The sequence below is a fragment of the Coffea arabica genome, chromosome 3c (assembly GCF_036785885.1).
Source record: "Coffea arabica cultivar ET-39 chromosome 3c, Coffea Arabica ET-39 HiFi, whole genome shotgun sequence".
Lineage (NCBI taxonomy): Eukaryota > Viridiplantae > Streptophyta > Magnoliopsida > Gentianales > Rubiaceae > Coffea > Coffea arabica.
Window position 1 is genome coordinate 24,288,269 of NC_092314.1, and position 18,717 is coordinate 24,306,985.

Sequence of the window (18,717 nt, forward strand, 5' to 3'; positions counted from 1 at the left end):
CCTCTTTTGCAGATTTTACTAGCCGTCCACCCTCCTTTTCTCTGATGCAGCCGCCCCTCTCTTCTCTGTTTGCTGTTTTCTTTTTCTTTTCCCAGACTTACAGCCGTCATGCTCTATCCCCCTATGCCCTCTCTGCCCAGCCGTCCGTCTCTTTCCTTTTATACGGGAATCATCACCCTAAACCCTTCAGTCCTTTCTTCTATATTTGTAGCCAAGGGCTGCCTTGAGCCCTTCCTTGCAAGCTGCGACAAATGCAGCTTGCATGCCGCAAGCCCCTTTCTTTTTTTTTTTAGGATTAATTAAAACAAAATTGATAATAATAAAAAGAAATAACAAAAATAATTTTAATTAACATTGGATAAAGAATAAATAAACTAGAAACAACAAAGTGCAAATTCCATTTTCCCTTTTTTTATTTTCCATTTTCATCTTTTTTCTTCTTTTTCTTTTCTTCTTTTTTTTTCAAAATAACTTAACAAAAATAAATAAAATGCCAAAAGATTGAATTTAAAAGAAATAAACATATTTTGTGAACAATTTTCTTTTTTCTTTTTTTTAATATATTTTATATATATATATATTTTTTTTAAGAAAACATTGAATTTAAATAAATAAATAAAAAAACGACTAAAGCATATTTTTTGAATGTTTTTCCTTTTTCTTTTTGAGAAATTCTATGCTAAAACTTAAAAATAAAATAATAACATGAAAAACTAAAAAAAAACTAAAAACTAAAAAGTGAATAAAACGAACACGACAAATAGCAAATGAAATTATACTAAAATTTGGTGTCTACAGGTCTGAAATGGAAGATTACATCACATTATATCACAAACGGCCACTAACATGCCCAAAACAAGCAAAATGACAAAATCAGCACATGCAAATGCGGAAACGGCAAAATGGACACGCGCGCGCGCGTGGAACGGCAAATGGAAATGGCCAAATTTGCCATCTCAAACCGTTTTAATCAAAAGTTAGGCTAGGAATATCGGATCAAGGTGGGTGAGACACCGTTTCGAAGCTACGAGGAAGGGCTACAACTTTTATTTAAACATCTCAACCCAGATCTCAATAGGTATTAGTAAAAAATGCACAAAATAGTTTCAGCCATTTCATTTCGGTTTATCAAACAGGCCCTGTTTGAAAGACCGTAACTCATGGCTCAGAAATCGGAATCAAGAAATTCCAGAAGCGTTAGAAAGCTCATCCATAAGGCTATAATTTTGTGTTTGGACTAATAGCTGAATCAATACAGAGCATGGAGGAAAACGGGTCCAAACATTCCTGTCAGAACTGTCCAAATTCGAAGGTAGTTCTAACAACCGATCTTGTTTTGGTCATAACTGAAGCTATGGGACTCGGATTTGGACGAAATTTATACCGTTTTGAATCTAAGACCAAGATCTACATTTCTTATGAAGAGGTCAACACCCGGTTCGTACGTTATCAAAACGAACAGAACATGGTCAGAGGCTAAAACAAGAAACGCGGCAGAATTCTGAGTTTAGAATAGGTGCGACTATTTTGGCCATAACTCAGGGTACATAGATCTGTTTGACCTGAAATTTTGCAGGCACCACAAGGACTTCAAAAGCTACAACTTTCATGTTTTGAGAAAACTCTGAATCAATACGTAGTATCAAGAAAAATGGAGCTCAAGTTCAGGTGCTGACTGCCCTGTTTACCCGGATTTGCTGATTTTGCGCGCCACAAATGCATGGTCCGTTCTATGATTCTCATGTAAATTTTCTAACCAATTTCATACCAACGAAACACATATATACCAGCTTCTAAACAACCTACCAAAGGTCCGAAACTTTCCTTCTAAGACACTACAACTTGCCCAAAACTAACCATAATCTTTAACCTAACTTTATTTGCAACACTAAACTTAATCTAACAACCTACTAACCAAACCCTAACTCACTAAACATTAGCCAAGCTAAACCAATCTAAGGAAGCCTAGGGTTTCTTAACCCAAATCAGTTTTTACCACTCACTCACCAAACCAATGAAACCAATCATCAAACACAACCACTACAAGTTCAATAACACAAGATTAGAGCTAACTAAAATGTTTAACAAGAAACCCTAATTCTTTCATCTCTTGACCGAAATTCCAGCAGCAATAACTCACTAAAATTAACCATTAAACTACTCAAAAGTCATCATACAACCCATAAAAATACATAATCACAACAAAACTTCACTTACACGACTTCAAAACTTAATCACCAAACTTTAACTTCAAAGAAAGATGTTTTACCTTCAAGAGAGCTTTGTAAATGAAGAAAGCTATCACAACAAGGCCCCAAGTTGTTTCCCTTAAGCTCCAACTACAAGATGGAAGCTAGAAATTGAAGAATTTTGAAGGAAATTTCCTCTCCTTTCTTGCTCTCTCTCTCGGCTCTCTCTTCCTCTCTTTTCTTTCTTATTTTGTTTTGTTTTCTTATGACAATCTTGCATTCCTATGATATATATAAGATGGTCAAAGTGTAAGAAGATATTTTCTCTCTCCACCAATCACATAAAAGTACCTTATTTGTATTTTAATCCTTACACTTCAACTTAGCTTTAGTTCCACTCTTGTCCTCAAACATTTTGGACTCTTTCAATTAACTCCATAGGTTATAACTTAATCTAGTCCACAACATATAATCACACTTAATTACTTCACTAATCACTTTTCTATCTTAATCACCTATACTTAATCATACTTAATCCCACATAAAAGCAATTAAATAACAACCTTTTTGTCAAGGGCAAAATTAGGGTTTTAAACCCAACTTAGAATTCCAACAAATCATATCACTAGAAACTTTTCTAGTTTAGGGTTTTCCTAACTTTTAAACTCACTTAACCTATCTAAAATGGGTCAAATCTTATACTTACCTATACTAAAACACACACTAACATAAATAATTTTAATCACCACTCGAACTTATAGTTAATACAAAAACTAGTGTTTCAATCCTAACCCCTTAGGGTTTTCAAATTAGTCCCAAAACCTAATGTTACCGCACAAATAATGAATATAATCTAATATCAAACTTAAGAACGGACTGGGGCCTCACAAAGCAACTCTTACAAGTACTAGGTCCTTTACTTTATTATTTAGACTATCTATCAAATGAAGGCAAAAGAAATAACAATACTTGCTATCTAACTATTTTAACTAAATAACTTGCAAGATAACAATAGAGAAATTTCACTAAATACTTGAGTTTAGGGAGATAGAGTCCATTTATAGCACAAAGATATAAGTGAATAGATTTATCTCTTGTTACTATTCTTGTTTAACTAGATATTCATTTTCAAATTTACCAAAACTCACTCTTATGATGTAGTGGCTTAGAATAGTCTAGTTTTGCCTATTCTCATGGTGAATAACTTGATCTACTCTTTTGTTCTTCATGAAATACAAAGTTAATCCACTTAAGTGTACCTCTATTCTCATGAATCTACTCTTTAAATTCCATTTATGTTGTTTCATCGTTATTAATAATTTTCATTGAAGAATAACAACTAAAAACTTGCTATTAGTGTTCAAACAATAACAAGTGATAAGCATGCATAAATGGATAAATTAATAAAGAGGTAGTAAGAGTAAATCATATTCAACACATATCAAGTAGGCATAAGTTTCATTTACTCCTTAATCTAGAAAATTAGCTACTCATGTAATATAAGATATTAAAAAGTATAACTTCATTATATGCAAATCTAATGAATCACAAGTAAAGAGAAAGATAGAGAAAACTTAGCTAAGATGATGAATAAACTCTTAAATCTTTTATTTCTTCAACAAAATGAATGATACAATGAATTATCCAAAATTTTCTTACAAGTTGTTAGTTAGAGAGAATGAGAAAGAACTAAAACTAATGTCTACCAAGAACTATTTAGAACTCCCAAGAACTTCTTCTCTCTTCAATGATTCTTACATATATAATGTTAAGAGAGTAAAAAAAGTGAAAAAAATAATATGACATAAAGCTCCTTTTCTCTTCCCTAAGGAATCTTGAGCATGTACAGCTGAAATTCTAAGATAAAATTGAGTTAGAAAGCAGTGTAAAAATAGAGCAAAGTGCATAACAAGTTGCAGAAAAGCAGGAGAGAATATCCGATCACCCAACACGCGACCTAAGGCCACGTATTGAGGTTGTGTATTGCCTTTTGGATTGATTTTTCGATTGTTTTCTACTCCAATTCCTCACTAATCATTATGTCCAGATGTTTGTTCATGCAATGCACCATTAATACTTGCATTTGATCTTCTACGTTCTGAATTGCCATTGAATGAAAAGCTAATGACTTCGAATCGAATCCATCTCGGTTCAATGTTGAGAGTTCACCTCAATACCTGTAAATATGGCCAACTTTTGCACATTAGGTTGCTCAAATAAAACTTGCAAAATTTAACAGTTTAGGGAGTAAATTATATCTTAAATCATCCTAATTAATATAAAAAACATACACAAAATGCTACTAATATTGATATATAATAAACACTTATCATTATCTTTTCTCTTGTAATATCATTTTTTAATTATTGGTTGGACCTAAATGTTACAAGATAATTAACTTCAAGGGAGGTTAGTTTAGTTTTTTAAATTTGAAGGGAAGCCAGTGAAATAATTGAAAACCTCATGGGAGATTTCTGAAATTATCCCTTGAGAAAAAGGAAAAAGAATTACATTTGGGGAAATGAAAAACCCAAAGTAAAAACCGTAAACCCACACTCTCACAACATTTCCGTTCCTTAGCCTCTTTCGGCATCGGGCCCCCGGTATTATTCTTTTGTCCACCTCTTCCGTCATCTTCACACCTTCTCCCATTTCCCCATCCCCTCCATGCCTTCAAGTCCTAATTCCTATTCCTGTTTTTCATAGCCTTGATTAAGCCCTCAAGAGATCCTCTAACCTAATCATGATGCTGTAGTAAGCAATTTATCGCTTTAATCCGTTACCTAATCATCTGTGCCTAATTTAAATACTAATTGGTTTGATTATTCTGCTCGCGAACCACCACCGATTGGGACTGATTGTTGGAATTCTGATAGCCGAGGGTTTTTCCCAGGATTTTGCAAGAAATTTTTTTTAAATTTTGGTAGTTTTGTTAACTTGAGATGGAATCGGAGGATGATATGCACGACGCCAACGACGCGGAGTCGGGCGACGATGATTTCTACAGCGGAATGGATAGCGACGGAGACTATGATTACGACTACGGCGCTGCCGATTACGAGTTTATGGGTAACGAGATTGATGACTCAGATGATATCATTGATAGTCGTGGCCAGGTCCTATATTACTTTTACCTTTAGCTTATCTGGATTTTTCCGCGAGGAAGTGGATTATTATATGTAATTACAGTGCTTGTAGATTTCGATTTATAGGTCTAATTTAGGTGTGTTTCTGTACAAGGACCCAACTTGTGTATATAAAGGTAGATATTACAGGTCGTGCATTTCAGATTATGTGTACCATTTAGATTTTCCTTTGGGGAAGTTTTAGGAGTGTTAATTTCCACTTGAATTGCGTGAGCAAGCACTTGCATTTGCTGCTTGTGTAATTGAGATAATGATCGTTGACTATTAATGAAATCCGCTGCGTGTGCTAGGGTTTTGTATTTGACGAGTGTCCCCATGCTAGTGCTGAAGCTTCACTTTTATGTCATTATACCCGTTTATGTGTGGGTTGAGTTCTGATTAATTAGAATTATGGAAAGATTTTGGAAGTTAGTGTTTTTTAAACCAAATGGTGGAGTTGGGTTATGCATTTCTGTGATTTAGGTGATTGTTGCCATGTATTGACTTTAGAGGTAATAGGTATTTATAGCTGTTGGTAGTGTATGAGATGTATTAGGTATTTATTGTTTTATTCTTGTACTTTGGAGTATTAGATTTGAGTTTTGAGGTCTCAGCCTTGTTTGGCATGGAAAGAATGAAATTTTGGTTGGAACTGAGGGTGAGTTTACAGTGGTGAACCTTTCTGCTCCATGTAGATTCTAGTGTCTAAAGTGTCTGAAGGTTAGGATTCTGGATGTCTCATGGAATGAATACTGTGTTGGCTTAAAGTTTTTCCTATTGATTATCTTTTTGTTGAAGGTTCAGGTCTGAGGATGCTAAGTCACCAACATTTCATTGATTGATTCGCCTTTTCCATTCCATTTGAAACTAAAATTAGTTTTTGTGTAATTCAGAAGAGTTACACCATCTTGAAGGAAGAAGATATACGTCAACGTCAAGAAGATGACATCATGAGAATTTCGACCGTTCTCTCTGTATCAAGAGAAGTGGCTTGTCTACTGTTGCGGCGTTATAATTGGTAAGGAACATGCTTTTTGATCATGTCATTTCCCTTTCATGTGCAGTTCACTGGTTTACATATCTGTGCTAATTTCCTCTTAACATTTGTATGGTCATTGAGATTCATCCCTAGGTTACTGTAGTCTGGTTATTATGTAAGTCTAAGTTATTGTTTGACAGGAGGTTCTATTTTCTATAACCTACATGTTTTGGTCAAATGTGCTTGTTTAAAAGGTTCCGCACCATATATATGTGTACATATACATGCATGTGTGTGTGTGTGTGTGTATATATTTATTTATGTATGTACGTATGTACGTGTGTGTGTATGTACCTGCTATTTCTCTCGAGACACCAGAGCAATAGAAAAAATGGCTTTCAAAACAAGAAAAGAAGACAGGATATTGTCCTTTCTGGAACCTAATTGTTTTAACCAATGAACATATAGGAGTGTTAATAATGTGCATGAGGAATGGTTTGCCCATGAAGAACGAGTCCGCTTGGCTGTTGGTTTATTGGAGAAGCCTGTTGTTCAATCCTCAAATGCCAAGGAGGTGAGCTATATGGCGTTGACAACTTTATAAGTACATGTACTGTATGCATATATTTGTTTCTAGTGCAGCTAAATTTTTTCATCATTGCTCTGCAATTTTCTTCTGGCAGGTTGCCTGTGGGATTTGTTTTGAGAACTATCCTCTTGACAAGATAAGTGCTCCTGCATGCGGTCATTCTTTTTGTAATACATGCTGGCAAGGTTATTTCACTAAACCATGTTCAGACTCCTCAAGTTGACTGTAGATATGTTGCACTTATATATGCTCAATTTTTAATGGCCAGCCCTAGGCTTCTAGTTTTATGAGGCTTTCATTAGATATGTTAATTGAAACCTTTGATCAATTGGTGTATAACTTTTCGGAGGATGAGTGGGATGTTCTGTTTGTTCTGTTGGAATGTGGGAATGCTAACAGTTATTTACTTTTAATATAAGGTTTAGTATCAGTGTCAAACAAAAAATGAACTTAGGAAAGGTGAATGCTGCAACTTCTGGGACTTGTTGCAGAAGAAATTGGTGCATGAGGAAAGTATGTACTGAATGTAGATATTTGGGTGAGATTGCACTACTATGAATGATACCCTGGGAGCCTGGGAGCCTGTACAAACTTACATTGCCCAACAAACTAAAGGCTTTTAAGATACAAATGCAATTGAGGAGGAAGATAACAGAAATGAATAAAAAGTGAGATTGTGCTGTTGCTTCATACATGCCAATTTTAACTACTTTCTTTGTCCCTCCAAATTGAGTATTTCTGTGAGCATAGCTTTTCTTTTGATTCTCCTTCGATAGAATGAGAGGTGGTTTCCAAATTCTGTTTCTGACCAAGATTTAAAGGCTATTACATCAACTTATTGTGTACCTTTTTCCTTGATTTAACCACACTCTTTTGCTCAGATTCAACCTCGTGGGGCTAATATAAGAGTAATCTATTCAAAAGTCTTTCTTCATCACATTGTTGCACAAATGATTATATCCTAGGGAATCATACCATTTTTAGCTGAATGTTTATTCGCTTAATATTTATTGATCAACATTTAGATGTGGGATCTTTTAATTAAAGTGTTTATATTTAATTGGGTTCTGATTGTTACATGCTGTCAGGGTTAACAATTATTTGTTAATTTAATTGCATCCAAAAAAAAATTGTTGCATAAGATAGTTATTAGAGAATAATAAGATCAGTACACCTACTCATGTTTGGTATAGATAATGCATCCAGATTTTCAGTGGTAACAGTTTCTTTTTTGGTTGCAACAGAAAAAGTTGTTCATATAAAGTCAAAAGTAATTGGTTAAGTTCTACTGAAAAATTAGTTAACATGCTCTATTTGTGATAGTTCCCTTATATTTTAAGGTCGTGATATTTTGATTTAAGTCAATTTTAAGCTGTTACATGTGCATCTCCTAAACCTTTGTGCTTGTGCAAGGGTCAGTACAAATGGAAAGAAGAAAATAGAAAATGTATAAAACATCAGCTTGGTCTTATGCTTTCAATACCTGATTGATTATGTTCAATAATTGCATTACCTAGGTCTTTGCTCAAACACCCTATCCTTCCATTTTGAATAAGTTCCAAAGATTTTTGACAAAAGCTTTAGTGAAGAATATCTTTATCATAATTATCCAAGATGCATGCCTAGGTTGGCGAAGAATTCAAACTCTATTCTATCATTTTCCCATCAATCAGTGCTATGATCAATGTAAAACAACTTTTCTTCTTGAATGTCTTTTAAAAATGCTTAGAGATACCTTGTCGCCTGTTAAACATCATCTCGCTTAATCAGATAAACTAGATATTTGGCTGTGAGTTCAAGCTAATGCTGAATTTGTTCGAGCATTGTTGTTTGTTTTTCCATTTGTGTGGAATTTTTTTTTGCTTTCAAGAGCAACTTTTGCTTGGGATTTTGATGGAATTTGACTTCCATTTGTTTTTGAAGTTTTGGGAAAAACTTAAAAAGATAGCGGGAAGAAAAGCATTGAAAGGGTGGTTGTACAGATCCTTGGGTTATTAATGAAGAACTTCCTTATCTAAAGCATTTTCTCATTTGGTGTAAGAACTAGATATTAAATACTGTAAATCTTTATTTGTTTGAGTCATTACATGAAACTTGGTGTAATAGTGCTTATCATTAAACTAGAATAACTAGATTTGGATACTAATTCAAGCTAAAAAGCTTAGCTGCTGTGATACTAAGTGCATGTGATCTGCATTAATTGATTTTCTGGTATTATTGTGCATCATGTCCATCCTTCTTGTTGTAAAATGTTTCCCTTCCCTAGTTATAATAAGCCTCTTCTATGTGAAGTTTATCATATCAACTTGATCACTTTTTACCCTTGTATCATACTGTAAGCCTCTTAAATTTCTTTTCCTTTTTGTGTTGTTAGCTTACATTAGCACATCTATCAATGATGGCCCTGGTTGCTTGACGCTGAGGTGTCCTGATCCCTCCTGCTATGCTGCTGTTGGACAAGAAATGATTGCTAGGCTGGCGTCTGATGAAAATAAGGATAAATATTATCGTTACCTTCTTAGATCATATATAGAAGACAACAGGAAGGTGGATGGTTATTTTCCTTATTTGTACCTCATCTTGTACTACTTGATTTACATACTTTCTGCTGCATGTTCTTTCTCTTCGTCTTTCTACTTGATTTACAAAAGCAGAACTCACGTGGATTTGCCTACCTATTTCTCTGGTTTTGGATACCATTTGTGCACACCAACCTTAAAAAGTTTACTATACAGGAACAAAACCTTAAAAAGCTGGAGTGACGTTTTAGATTAAAGCTATCTTCCTTTTTTTAACTTCAAATGTATGTATTGGATATGACATGGCTCCATCTTAAACCTAGTGGCTGTTTGGAAAATGTACAGAGCATGTCTAACTTAGTTTGACCTGTTTTTGATATCTGCTTTAGAACACTGCTAAGCAGTTGTTTCTAATGTCATTATTCAGCTTTTATGCATTGATCTTTGTGGTTATAGAACTCTTATGCATTGATCTCTGAGTTTTCTTTTAGTATGAACTCTTTAGCTTACTTGCATATATAATGATATAAAAATAGATTCTACTACTCGGATTCATCCTTTTAAATCCATTCAGGGGCAGAAGAATATAATAGGATGCTTAGGTTCCATTTGTTGATCATCTATATAAGACTGGAATGTATCTCTTGTGTGGGGGTTATATTAATAAGCTTGTTTACATTGCTTTGAGCGTACCTTTCTATTTTGGTCAGAATGAAAAAAATGTATGTACCTTGGAGAAATGCATACATGAGGTGAAAGATTGTTTTCTACCCAAAATATAATCTAAAAACTCTGCTTTTTCACTTGTCTGTATCTTGTGATTGTTGTGATTTTGGAGTAATTTCTTTTCTACTCTTCTATTTTGTAGACCAAGTGGTGTCCAGCCCCAGGTTGTGATCATGCTGTTGAATATGTGGTTGGAAGTGGGAGCTATGATGTTACTTGTAGTTGTTCATATAGCTTTTGTTGGAATGTAAGTCTCTTTTGGATTGTTGGGAAGAACTTCAATATTTGTTGATTGGTACTTTCGACCATTGTGCTTATTGTACATTTTGATCTAGCAGTGTACAGAGGAAGCTCATCGCCCTGTGGACTGTGAGACTGTGGCTAAGTGGATTTTGAAAAACAGTGCCGAGTCAGAAAACATGAACTGGTATAGTAACATATTGCCATGCAACACTTTACATGCTTTTGATAAGTCTGTGTAATGCTAGTTTCTCTTGTTGATTGATGCTAACTCTTTAGTTATTTGCCTGAATTTAGGCTTCGTTTTGAATTAAGGGACAGAAATTTTGTCAAGGAGAAGAAACTTAAAAGTAGAAAAGTGAGTGAGCTTTTGGTTAGTCAAGTTAATCTGTCAGGGTAAATCCGTTATTAAAGATGCAATCAGCATTGTTATTTTATAGAGATGAAGACGTGAGCAGTCTGCATATGCCAGTAACAATGTCACTACTTTTCAGAATCAATATTTGTTTAGAATCTTGCGTTAGCAATATTAATAGTTTGATGGATGATTAAAGGATGACAATGATACTGCTGTGCTGAATTCTAGGATATTGGCGAATTCTAAGCCTTGTCCAAAGTGCAAACGTCCAATTGAGAAGAATCAAGGTTGCATGCACATGACTTGCACACCACCTTGCAAGTTTGAATTTTGCTGGTAAGGTTCTGGAAAAATTCTGTGTTTTTATGTGAAAAGTTCATGTATGGTTTTGTTAAAGAACAATGTCTTTTGTGAGCTCTCCTACATGCATCTTGTTGCTCATAGCAATGAAAGGATAAAAGGGAAAAAAATTTTCATCTAATGTCATTTTGTAAGTGGAGGCCTTTGTTGTTTCAGGCTATGTCTTGGTGTATGGTCAGAACATGGTGAGAGGACAGGTGGTTTCTATGCTTGCAACCGTTATGAGGCAGCAAAGCAGGAGGGGGTGGTATGGGCATTATTTTATCTTCTTCCAACTCAAGAAGAATACTGAGAATATGCTGCATTAAAGGTAGTTTTTAAGTGACAGTGTTTTGATAATTTTTCAGTATGATGAAGCCGAACGCAGGAGGGAGATGGCCAAGAATTCTCTGGAGAGATATACTCACTACTATGAGCGGTGGGCAACCAACCAGTCGGTATGCACACACTGCTCTACTAGGATTGCAGTTGTTGCATTCTTCTATCAATGCATTTTGATGTTTAAGTAATCGTTTGGTATCCTCATCCAAAGATGCAAGTACCGGTAACTCGGGAATGCATTTGAATTGGGCTGATAATTGTTATTTTCATGGCAAACATGACAATTTCCAGTGACATTTGTGGCATTCTGCATTCTTTTATCTATGCATTTTGATGTTAAGTAATTGTTGGTAATCCTCTTCCAAAGATACAAGTACTGTTAACTCGGGAATGCATTTTAATTGGATTCATCATGGTTATTTTCATGGCAAACATGACAATTTCAAGTGACATTTGTGTCATTCTGTATTGGAGAATTGTGTTGGTGGTTTCTTAGTAAATTCATTTATCTTTTAAATAAAGTTAAACAGGAACTTGGCTTCTCACTGAAAAGAAGAAGAGAGATACTTCAAAAGCCTGTCTATAACATCTTTGTCTGGATGAGTTCATTCTGAGGCAAAGATCCATCATCATTTAATCATATTGATCCTCAAACTTTGTTTTACTAGTGGCAGATCATTTCTTTACTTATCAAGATAAGCTTCCATCACGCATGTGTTGAATGTATTTTAAAGCATCAGGTAATCAGACTAAGAAAAGAAAGAAAACGTTGGTGGAAAAAAGCACGGAAGATTGACAGGATGCCATGACGATAAGCATGTACATGGTAATTGGCATTAAGAAGTACCATAACTAGCTAGTATTGGGCACTAGTTGCTACATTGGCCTGCAATTACTTTTTTGCTTTTTCTTGTCTTTCGATGGGTTAGACAACTGGAATAAAAGACGGAAAAATTATCTATATAGTTGATTTAAAGATAGTGGTGAGAGAAGTCATCATTGAATATCATTTAATGGATGCAAAGCAGCAGAACAACTTCTTGTGTCATTAATGCTTTATGGTGTCTTTAATTTCATTCTTCTGGAGATAGTTCCTCATGGTTGGAATAATTCCTTTTTGTTAAACATACTGCAGAATTCTTTGAAATAGGTGATATGGCTACATTCCTCTTTGAGTTAGTCATTTTTGTAACAACTACTTCCCTACTTGAGTTGCAGTGCCCTAGTTTCACTTCTGCATTTCAATCTTAAGGTTGCAGAGTCATGATCGGGAAAACGATGTTTCTGTGGCTGCTAAAGCTTGTCATTTCACGATGCTTCTGAATTTATATGATATCTGTACTTATTGTCCTGCTTGAAAAAAGGTTGTATGTTTTGTTGGTTGTATCCTGTACCGTCAACACAGTTTATGGAATAAATTTCATTAATATATTTTATAGGAAGATATTTATGCATAGAACGAGAGGCATTAGTGTGTTTGGTTGTCTACCTATGTGACATATTTGGTATTAGATTGTGGATCCTTTGATTGTGAAATAAAGATTGCAAGTTATACCATAAAAGGAGCAAGGTTTATCAAATTCATGCAGAAGGGTTGAAGTAGGTTGCTCTTACACTCGTACTTGTTCACAGGTCAATGCCAGTAAGCATTTAACCTTGTGTTGTGCTTTTAGTTTCCTTGTTCAATGCTAGTAAGCATTCAACCTAGTGTTTGTATTTTTAGTATCGTTTCTTTCCTATTTGTACTTTTCTAGGATATTCGTGTCTACTTGGCTACTCTAGTTGCCATTGGGTCCATCACTGCTCTGAATGGGACTTGGTAAGGGAGAAATCATATTGTTAGGTCACAATATATGTGCAAGAATGCTAGGAGGAAGTTGAGAAATGATTCCTTTGTCTATCCAAATGCTCTTTTGTTCTTTACTTTTGAGTAAGTTGGATGAGAATGTTTATTTAAAAGGCAGAGTATCTAGACAATGAAATCAGAAAAGCTTCTTTTAGGATTTTTTAACCTGATTTTGGTAACAAGAAATGTAGATTCTGTTCAAATCAGAAATCATGCCTTTTGTCTTTCAAGCAACTATGAACCTTTTAGTTCTTTGTGCATGTTTAGCATTCTCAATATGCATTAGGATACAGTCAATTTGTTTGTCAGATTTATAAAGGGTCTGGCATCATCATAATGAAACTTAAAACTCCTTCGAGAGTACCAAATGCCCCACTTGGTCACCTGAATTGTTTCTTCATTTATTTGCAGTCAAGGCAAAAAGCTCTAGCGGATTTGCACCTAATGCAAACTGTGCATGTGAGTACAATCTTCGTTTTTACTCTCTTTTTTGCGCTTTGATGTGTAATTGATATAAGGCAGCCCTCATGCTTTATGACTGAAGGCAAACACAATATTGACTGACAACAAGAACCTTTTGACCCTCTCTCTCTCTCTCTCTCTCTGATATATGGTTGCAGAATTCTGCTAATTATGTGTTTATCTGAAAAGAAATCTATCTAATTTGAAATTGCTATTTCTTATATGTGATTGGAATATGCAGTTGTGGCCTCATACTTATGACTATGGCAAATGCAATATTCGAAGACAACAAGAACCTTTTCTGCCTTCTCATTTATATTTATTTTCGCTGATAGTTTATTTTGCTAGTCCTGTTTGTTGAAAAAGGTGATGGTTTAGATATCTAATTCTATGTATGTATAAGAGCCAAAGCTAGCTAGAAAACTATCCGATGCTTAGTAGTTTGTGGAGAATAAGACTTTCGGATTGGCACTGGAGAACTTGTATGCTTTTCTTTTAAATTGGTCTTCCAAAGTCCTATTCATAGTTCCAAATTGAAGGCAGTTGCTAGAATCTAGTCTATTATGTCAATGGTGAACTTTCGTGTTACTTCTATTAACTTTTGTGATCGAGGCACATTATTTTTTATTCCTTCATTACTTTTTATTCCTTTATTAGTTGGCATTTGGTGATAAGTAACTTCAGGTGCCTTCATAATTTGATGTCTTCTTTTTTCCCTACAGCTGGAAAAGTTGAGTGAAATACAATGCCAACCTGAGTCACAGTTGAAGTTCATAATTGAAGCTTGGCTTCAGGTAAGACATTCTCAAACTATAAGTTCTCAATTGTAGTTTGACGTTAACATAGAAAGTTTGCTATGTCTAGTGTGTGTGTAGTCGAGAAGCCACTTAAAGAACTAGCATTTGTTTTCATTTTAATGTATTAACAACTTTTTGAAGGCTAAAACTCTTCATTAATATGTACAGAATGAAATTTTGTATGGCATTTTTACCAAGTTGCACTATTCCATCTGTCCAACATAGGATGAAAATTAAATCAAATAATGATGGTGTTTTAATGTGCTTAAGAACTATGTTGACTATTATAGACTAGCACTCTTGTTATGGACAACGGAGTAGCCAGAAATCCATATGCGAGGGCTTCTATCTTGGCCTGCCATGTATCTTTCTGTCTGTCTCTCAGATATTATGTGAACTTTCTCATTCGCACACTTTCAGACAAACATATTTACAAAGCAAATGACATTTAGTGAAGATACAATTAAGTTTGTGGATATTTTGAAGTAGATAAGTGTTCCTAAGATTTGGGGCTTTGGATTAATGGTTTTTACTTCGAGTCTTGGTTGTTGCTGAGGAACTTAGGGTTTTTTTGGGCGGCAGAGCTGTGCCTAAGGTCCTTTGCTACTCAGAGGGGCTATGAAGTTGGGGCTTAGCTGCCAAAAGTTTTGACTTTCTGATCAAGAATATGATAGAACAGCTTGGGAATGTCATTTTTTAGAAGCAGAGCGTGAGTTCAGGATATGAAGAAAGGACAGGCTTTGAGATTGGGTGTATTGCTTCCTTGTCTTGACTGCCATTTAAGTTCTCCAGATGGGATTGCATGCCTTGAATCTGTGTTTCTGTTTAGTTGGATTACTTCTGTGCTTTCAGTGATTTTAAATGCATTTTTTGGCAACTGAATTTCAGGCCAATAATTAGGTGGTTTGCGGGGTAAACATGGATTTTCTGTGATTGTACTGCACATGTACATTGCCTTCCTTCTGGGTAAAAAAATTATGAAGTTCCAACCATTGGCTGGCAACTGGTGATAAAAGCAACTGTGATTGTGCTATGCTACTGTGGATGGGGCCTGTTCTTAAATTATTCTAAGTACCTGATTTGGGCTTCTGAGTTTAAAAAAGCTATTATTTTAAAGCTAGCTTCTAGCTTTCTTTTTATTGCTTTTTCAGAGGGAAAAAAGCTGAAAATCAGAAGCAACAAAAACATTTTTTTCCCTTTCCATTTAGATATTTATTCTGATTCTGATTTTGAAATTCAGAAGCAATTGAGCGCAAGCTCATATTAGATCAGTACATCTTTTACATGCCCAAGTAGGTGGTTCACTTGTATGGAAAGTTCTCAATGCTCCAACCTGATTTAGGCCATTATTAATGCTTTTGTGTTAGTACCATTGCAAGCCCCAGAGGAATAATGGTTTCAGCATGATATCAGCTCTCAAAATTATTGTTTATCTTAGCAACTGTGTGAAACTTGTTTTGTCTCAGCAATTGGGAGAAGGAGAAACTTGTTTGATCTTAGTATATCTTCAGCTCTCACAAACTAGTGTTTATCTTAGCAATTGCGTGAGACTAGTTTTGTCTTTGGTTTATCTTAGTAATTGTGTGAAATTAGTTTTATCTTGATGTATGCATGAATGAATACATACAGTCTACAAGAAACTTCTTTATGCAACTGAGCTAAACAGAAGCTTGGGTTGGGGGTACTATATAAACCTGTGAGTTGCACTTCTGACAGTTCTTCCAGGTGTCTTGAACCCAGTAACCTATTATTAATATATTATCACCGGACCTACTGAGTGAATAACCGTGGAGTGTTTCTGCTTTTTGTTGACTATTTTGGAGGTCATTAAATATATTATATATGAGACTTTTGTGTTGCATAAACAGCTGCTGTAGTCTTGTGTACTTTTGAATTGTATAGGGCTGGGATTGTAAACATTTCTTGGGGGTTGTCAATCTGACTTAAACTTATTTTTTCCCACACACTGATTGTTTCTTTGCCATGTAATGTACACTGTACATGTGATCAATTCCTATGATTGTGCAGATAGTAGAATGTCGGAGGGTTCTAAAATGGACATATGCTTATGGCTATTACCTACCTGAGCATGAGCACACCAGGAGACAGTTTTTTGAGTACTTGCAAGGTATCTTTGTCTCTTTGATCCATGTGGATCTTGGTTGCATTCTTTTGCAATTAACATTTGTCACTAAATAGCTTGGAACGGTTTTTTCCAGGGGAAGCAGAGGCTGGTTTAGAGAGGCTCCATCAGTGTGCAGAAAAGGAACTACAGAATTACCTCCAGGCTGAAGGTCCTTCGAAGGATTTCAATGATTTTCGCACGAAGTTAGCTGGTCTGACTAGGTAATTTAGCTCAAGTTTAAGTCCAGGAAATGATCTACTATATCTTTTTCTGATTTGTGACCCTTGTCAGAGTAAATTTCTGTGATCTTAGTGTACTTATGTGCTTTTGAAAAGTAAATTTCTTTTGATCTACTATATCTTTTTCTAATTTGTGACCCTTGTCAGAGTAAATTTCTGCGATCTCAGTGTACTTATGTGCTTTTGAAAAGGATACAGTCCTTTGCCTATTGGACTGATTCGTCAAAGAGGTTATCTAGCATTTGGCACGCATTATTCCTGCACAGATGTTGTTTACTGTATCCTTTTTGTTATGCATTTGGTGAAAAGAAGAATTAATGGCTGAATTGTTGAATGAAACTTGAAAATAAATTTTAGTAGGTGATATTTGGCTGGAAAGATATTGACATGCTAAATTTTTATATTTGATCGGTTGTAATGTGAAACACTGCTAGCTGACCATGCAACAGAGGTTCAAAGCAACATTTTAATTGCAACTCTGATAAAAATTGATGCGAGTTATTGCATGAACATGAGCTGATAGTCAAATGGCTCCTGATCTCTGCTTTAGCAAGTTTGCTTAATTACTCATTTTTACTAGCCTTACGATTCTGGGCCTTTGTTCCTTTTTATTATATAGAACACTGTTCTGTTTTAATTTTTTGTTTTGCAGCTTTTATTTCCCCTTCTGATTATTGAGATTGTTGGCCCCTAAAGTAACTCCAGCCAATCTTTTTTCCTCTTATACTTTTGTATTGATGAAGGATGATCTTCTGCATTCTCACATTTATCCATTTTGTAGCTGATAATTAAACCTTTTGCATTCTAACTGATATATGTTTTAAATTGCTGCAGTGTGACCCGAAACTACTTCGAGAACCTGGTCAGAGCATTAGAAAATGGTCTTTCGGATGTGGACTCACAAGGATCTTGTAGCAAGACATCAAGCTCAAAAAATGCAACTGCTAGCAGCAAGGGAAAAGGTGGTGGCAAGGGAAAGGGGTCTTCCAAGACAGGAGGGTCTAGCAGAAACCTTGATGATTCTGGTAATTGGGCATGTGATCAGTGCACGTATTCAAATGTTAAGTCTGCAACTGCATGCCAAATGTGCCAGCATCGTCGGTGAAAGAGTCCTCAAATGGTTTTGCTTGGACAATATACCTTTTGGAACAACATAAGACGACTTGCAGAAGAATTGCAAGGAGTAATTTAATCTATTATTTGAAGGTGAGGAGGATTTCGAGATAGATCTGAGAAAAGTGGCAGCCATATCATTTATCTCACGTTTGTGTTGTAGAGTTGTAGTAATTGTGCTTTCACTGTAAATAGTTTCTGCAAATGTATTACCCCGACCAGCTATGAAGCTTCTTGATTAAGAAGGCCGACTGATTTAACGTCACAGAGACTGCCAGTTGGGTACAAAATATTCCCCTTTGTATCATTCTGGAATGATGTGGCTTCTTTGTATATGCATGTTTAATGGATTAGGATGTTTGACTATTCACAGGGGAGTTGCCATTAGTCCTCTTGTAATCTTCTTAGTGTATCCTACATGAAGCTGGAAAGCACGGGTAATCAAATATAGTCTTAGTTGAAGTGTGAACTACAATGGGCAATTGTAATTAGCTAAGTAGAGGGCTAGAGAATCAAAGTCGGGGCTAGTTAATATCCCTACAAAAAATTGGGCCTCTGGACTTTCTTTCAGAACTTATCAGATGCTTCACTATCAGAGTTAACAAGCAAGTTCCATGCTGAGTGGCATTTCCATTTGACCAGCAGTTTCTGGTTTGTAATTTGTCAAGACAAGCTAATCAGAGAAGTGTTTCACTCTAGGGAAAATTGGTTTGCTATCAAGAGGCATTG

The 18,717-nt window shown here is 35.3% G+C and overlaps 1 protein-coding gene across 2 annotated transcripts; it reads left to right on the forward strand.

Moving 5' to 3' along the window:
• Positions 1 to 4,757: 4,757 nt before the first annotated feature.
• Positions 4,758 to 18,354, forward strand: LOC113734892 (probable E3 ubiquitin-protein ligase ARI7). Of its 2 annotated transcripts, XM_027261652.2 has the most exons (16): positions 4,805 to 4,943; positions 5,066 to 5,305; positions 6,208 to 6,332; positions 6,762 to 6,867; positions 6,977 to 7,067; positions 9,257 to 9,429; positions 10,270 to 10,374; positions 10,466 to 10,554; positions 10,954 to 11,061; positions 11,242 to 11,332; positions 11,433 to 11,522; positions 13,664 to 13,711; positions 14,437 to 14,508; positions 16,540 to 16,639; positions 16,731 to 16,857; positions 17,710 to 18,354. In XM_027261652.2, the coding sequence occupies exons 2-16, from the start codon at positions 5,132 to 5,134 to the stop codon at positions 17,978 to 17,980; spliced, it is 1,770 nt and encodes a 589-aa protein (XP_027117453.1). In that variant the 5' UTR covers positions 4,805 to 4,943; positions 5,066 to 5,131; the 3' UTR covers positions 17,981 to 18,354. The 2 variants fall into 2 exon arrangements, with proteins under 2 accessions (XP_071938625.1, XP_027117453.1); XM_072082524.1 differs by having other exon boundaries at positions 4,758 to 5,305.
• Positions 18,355 to 18,717: the final 363 nt, after the last annotated feature.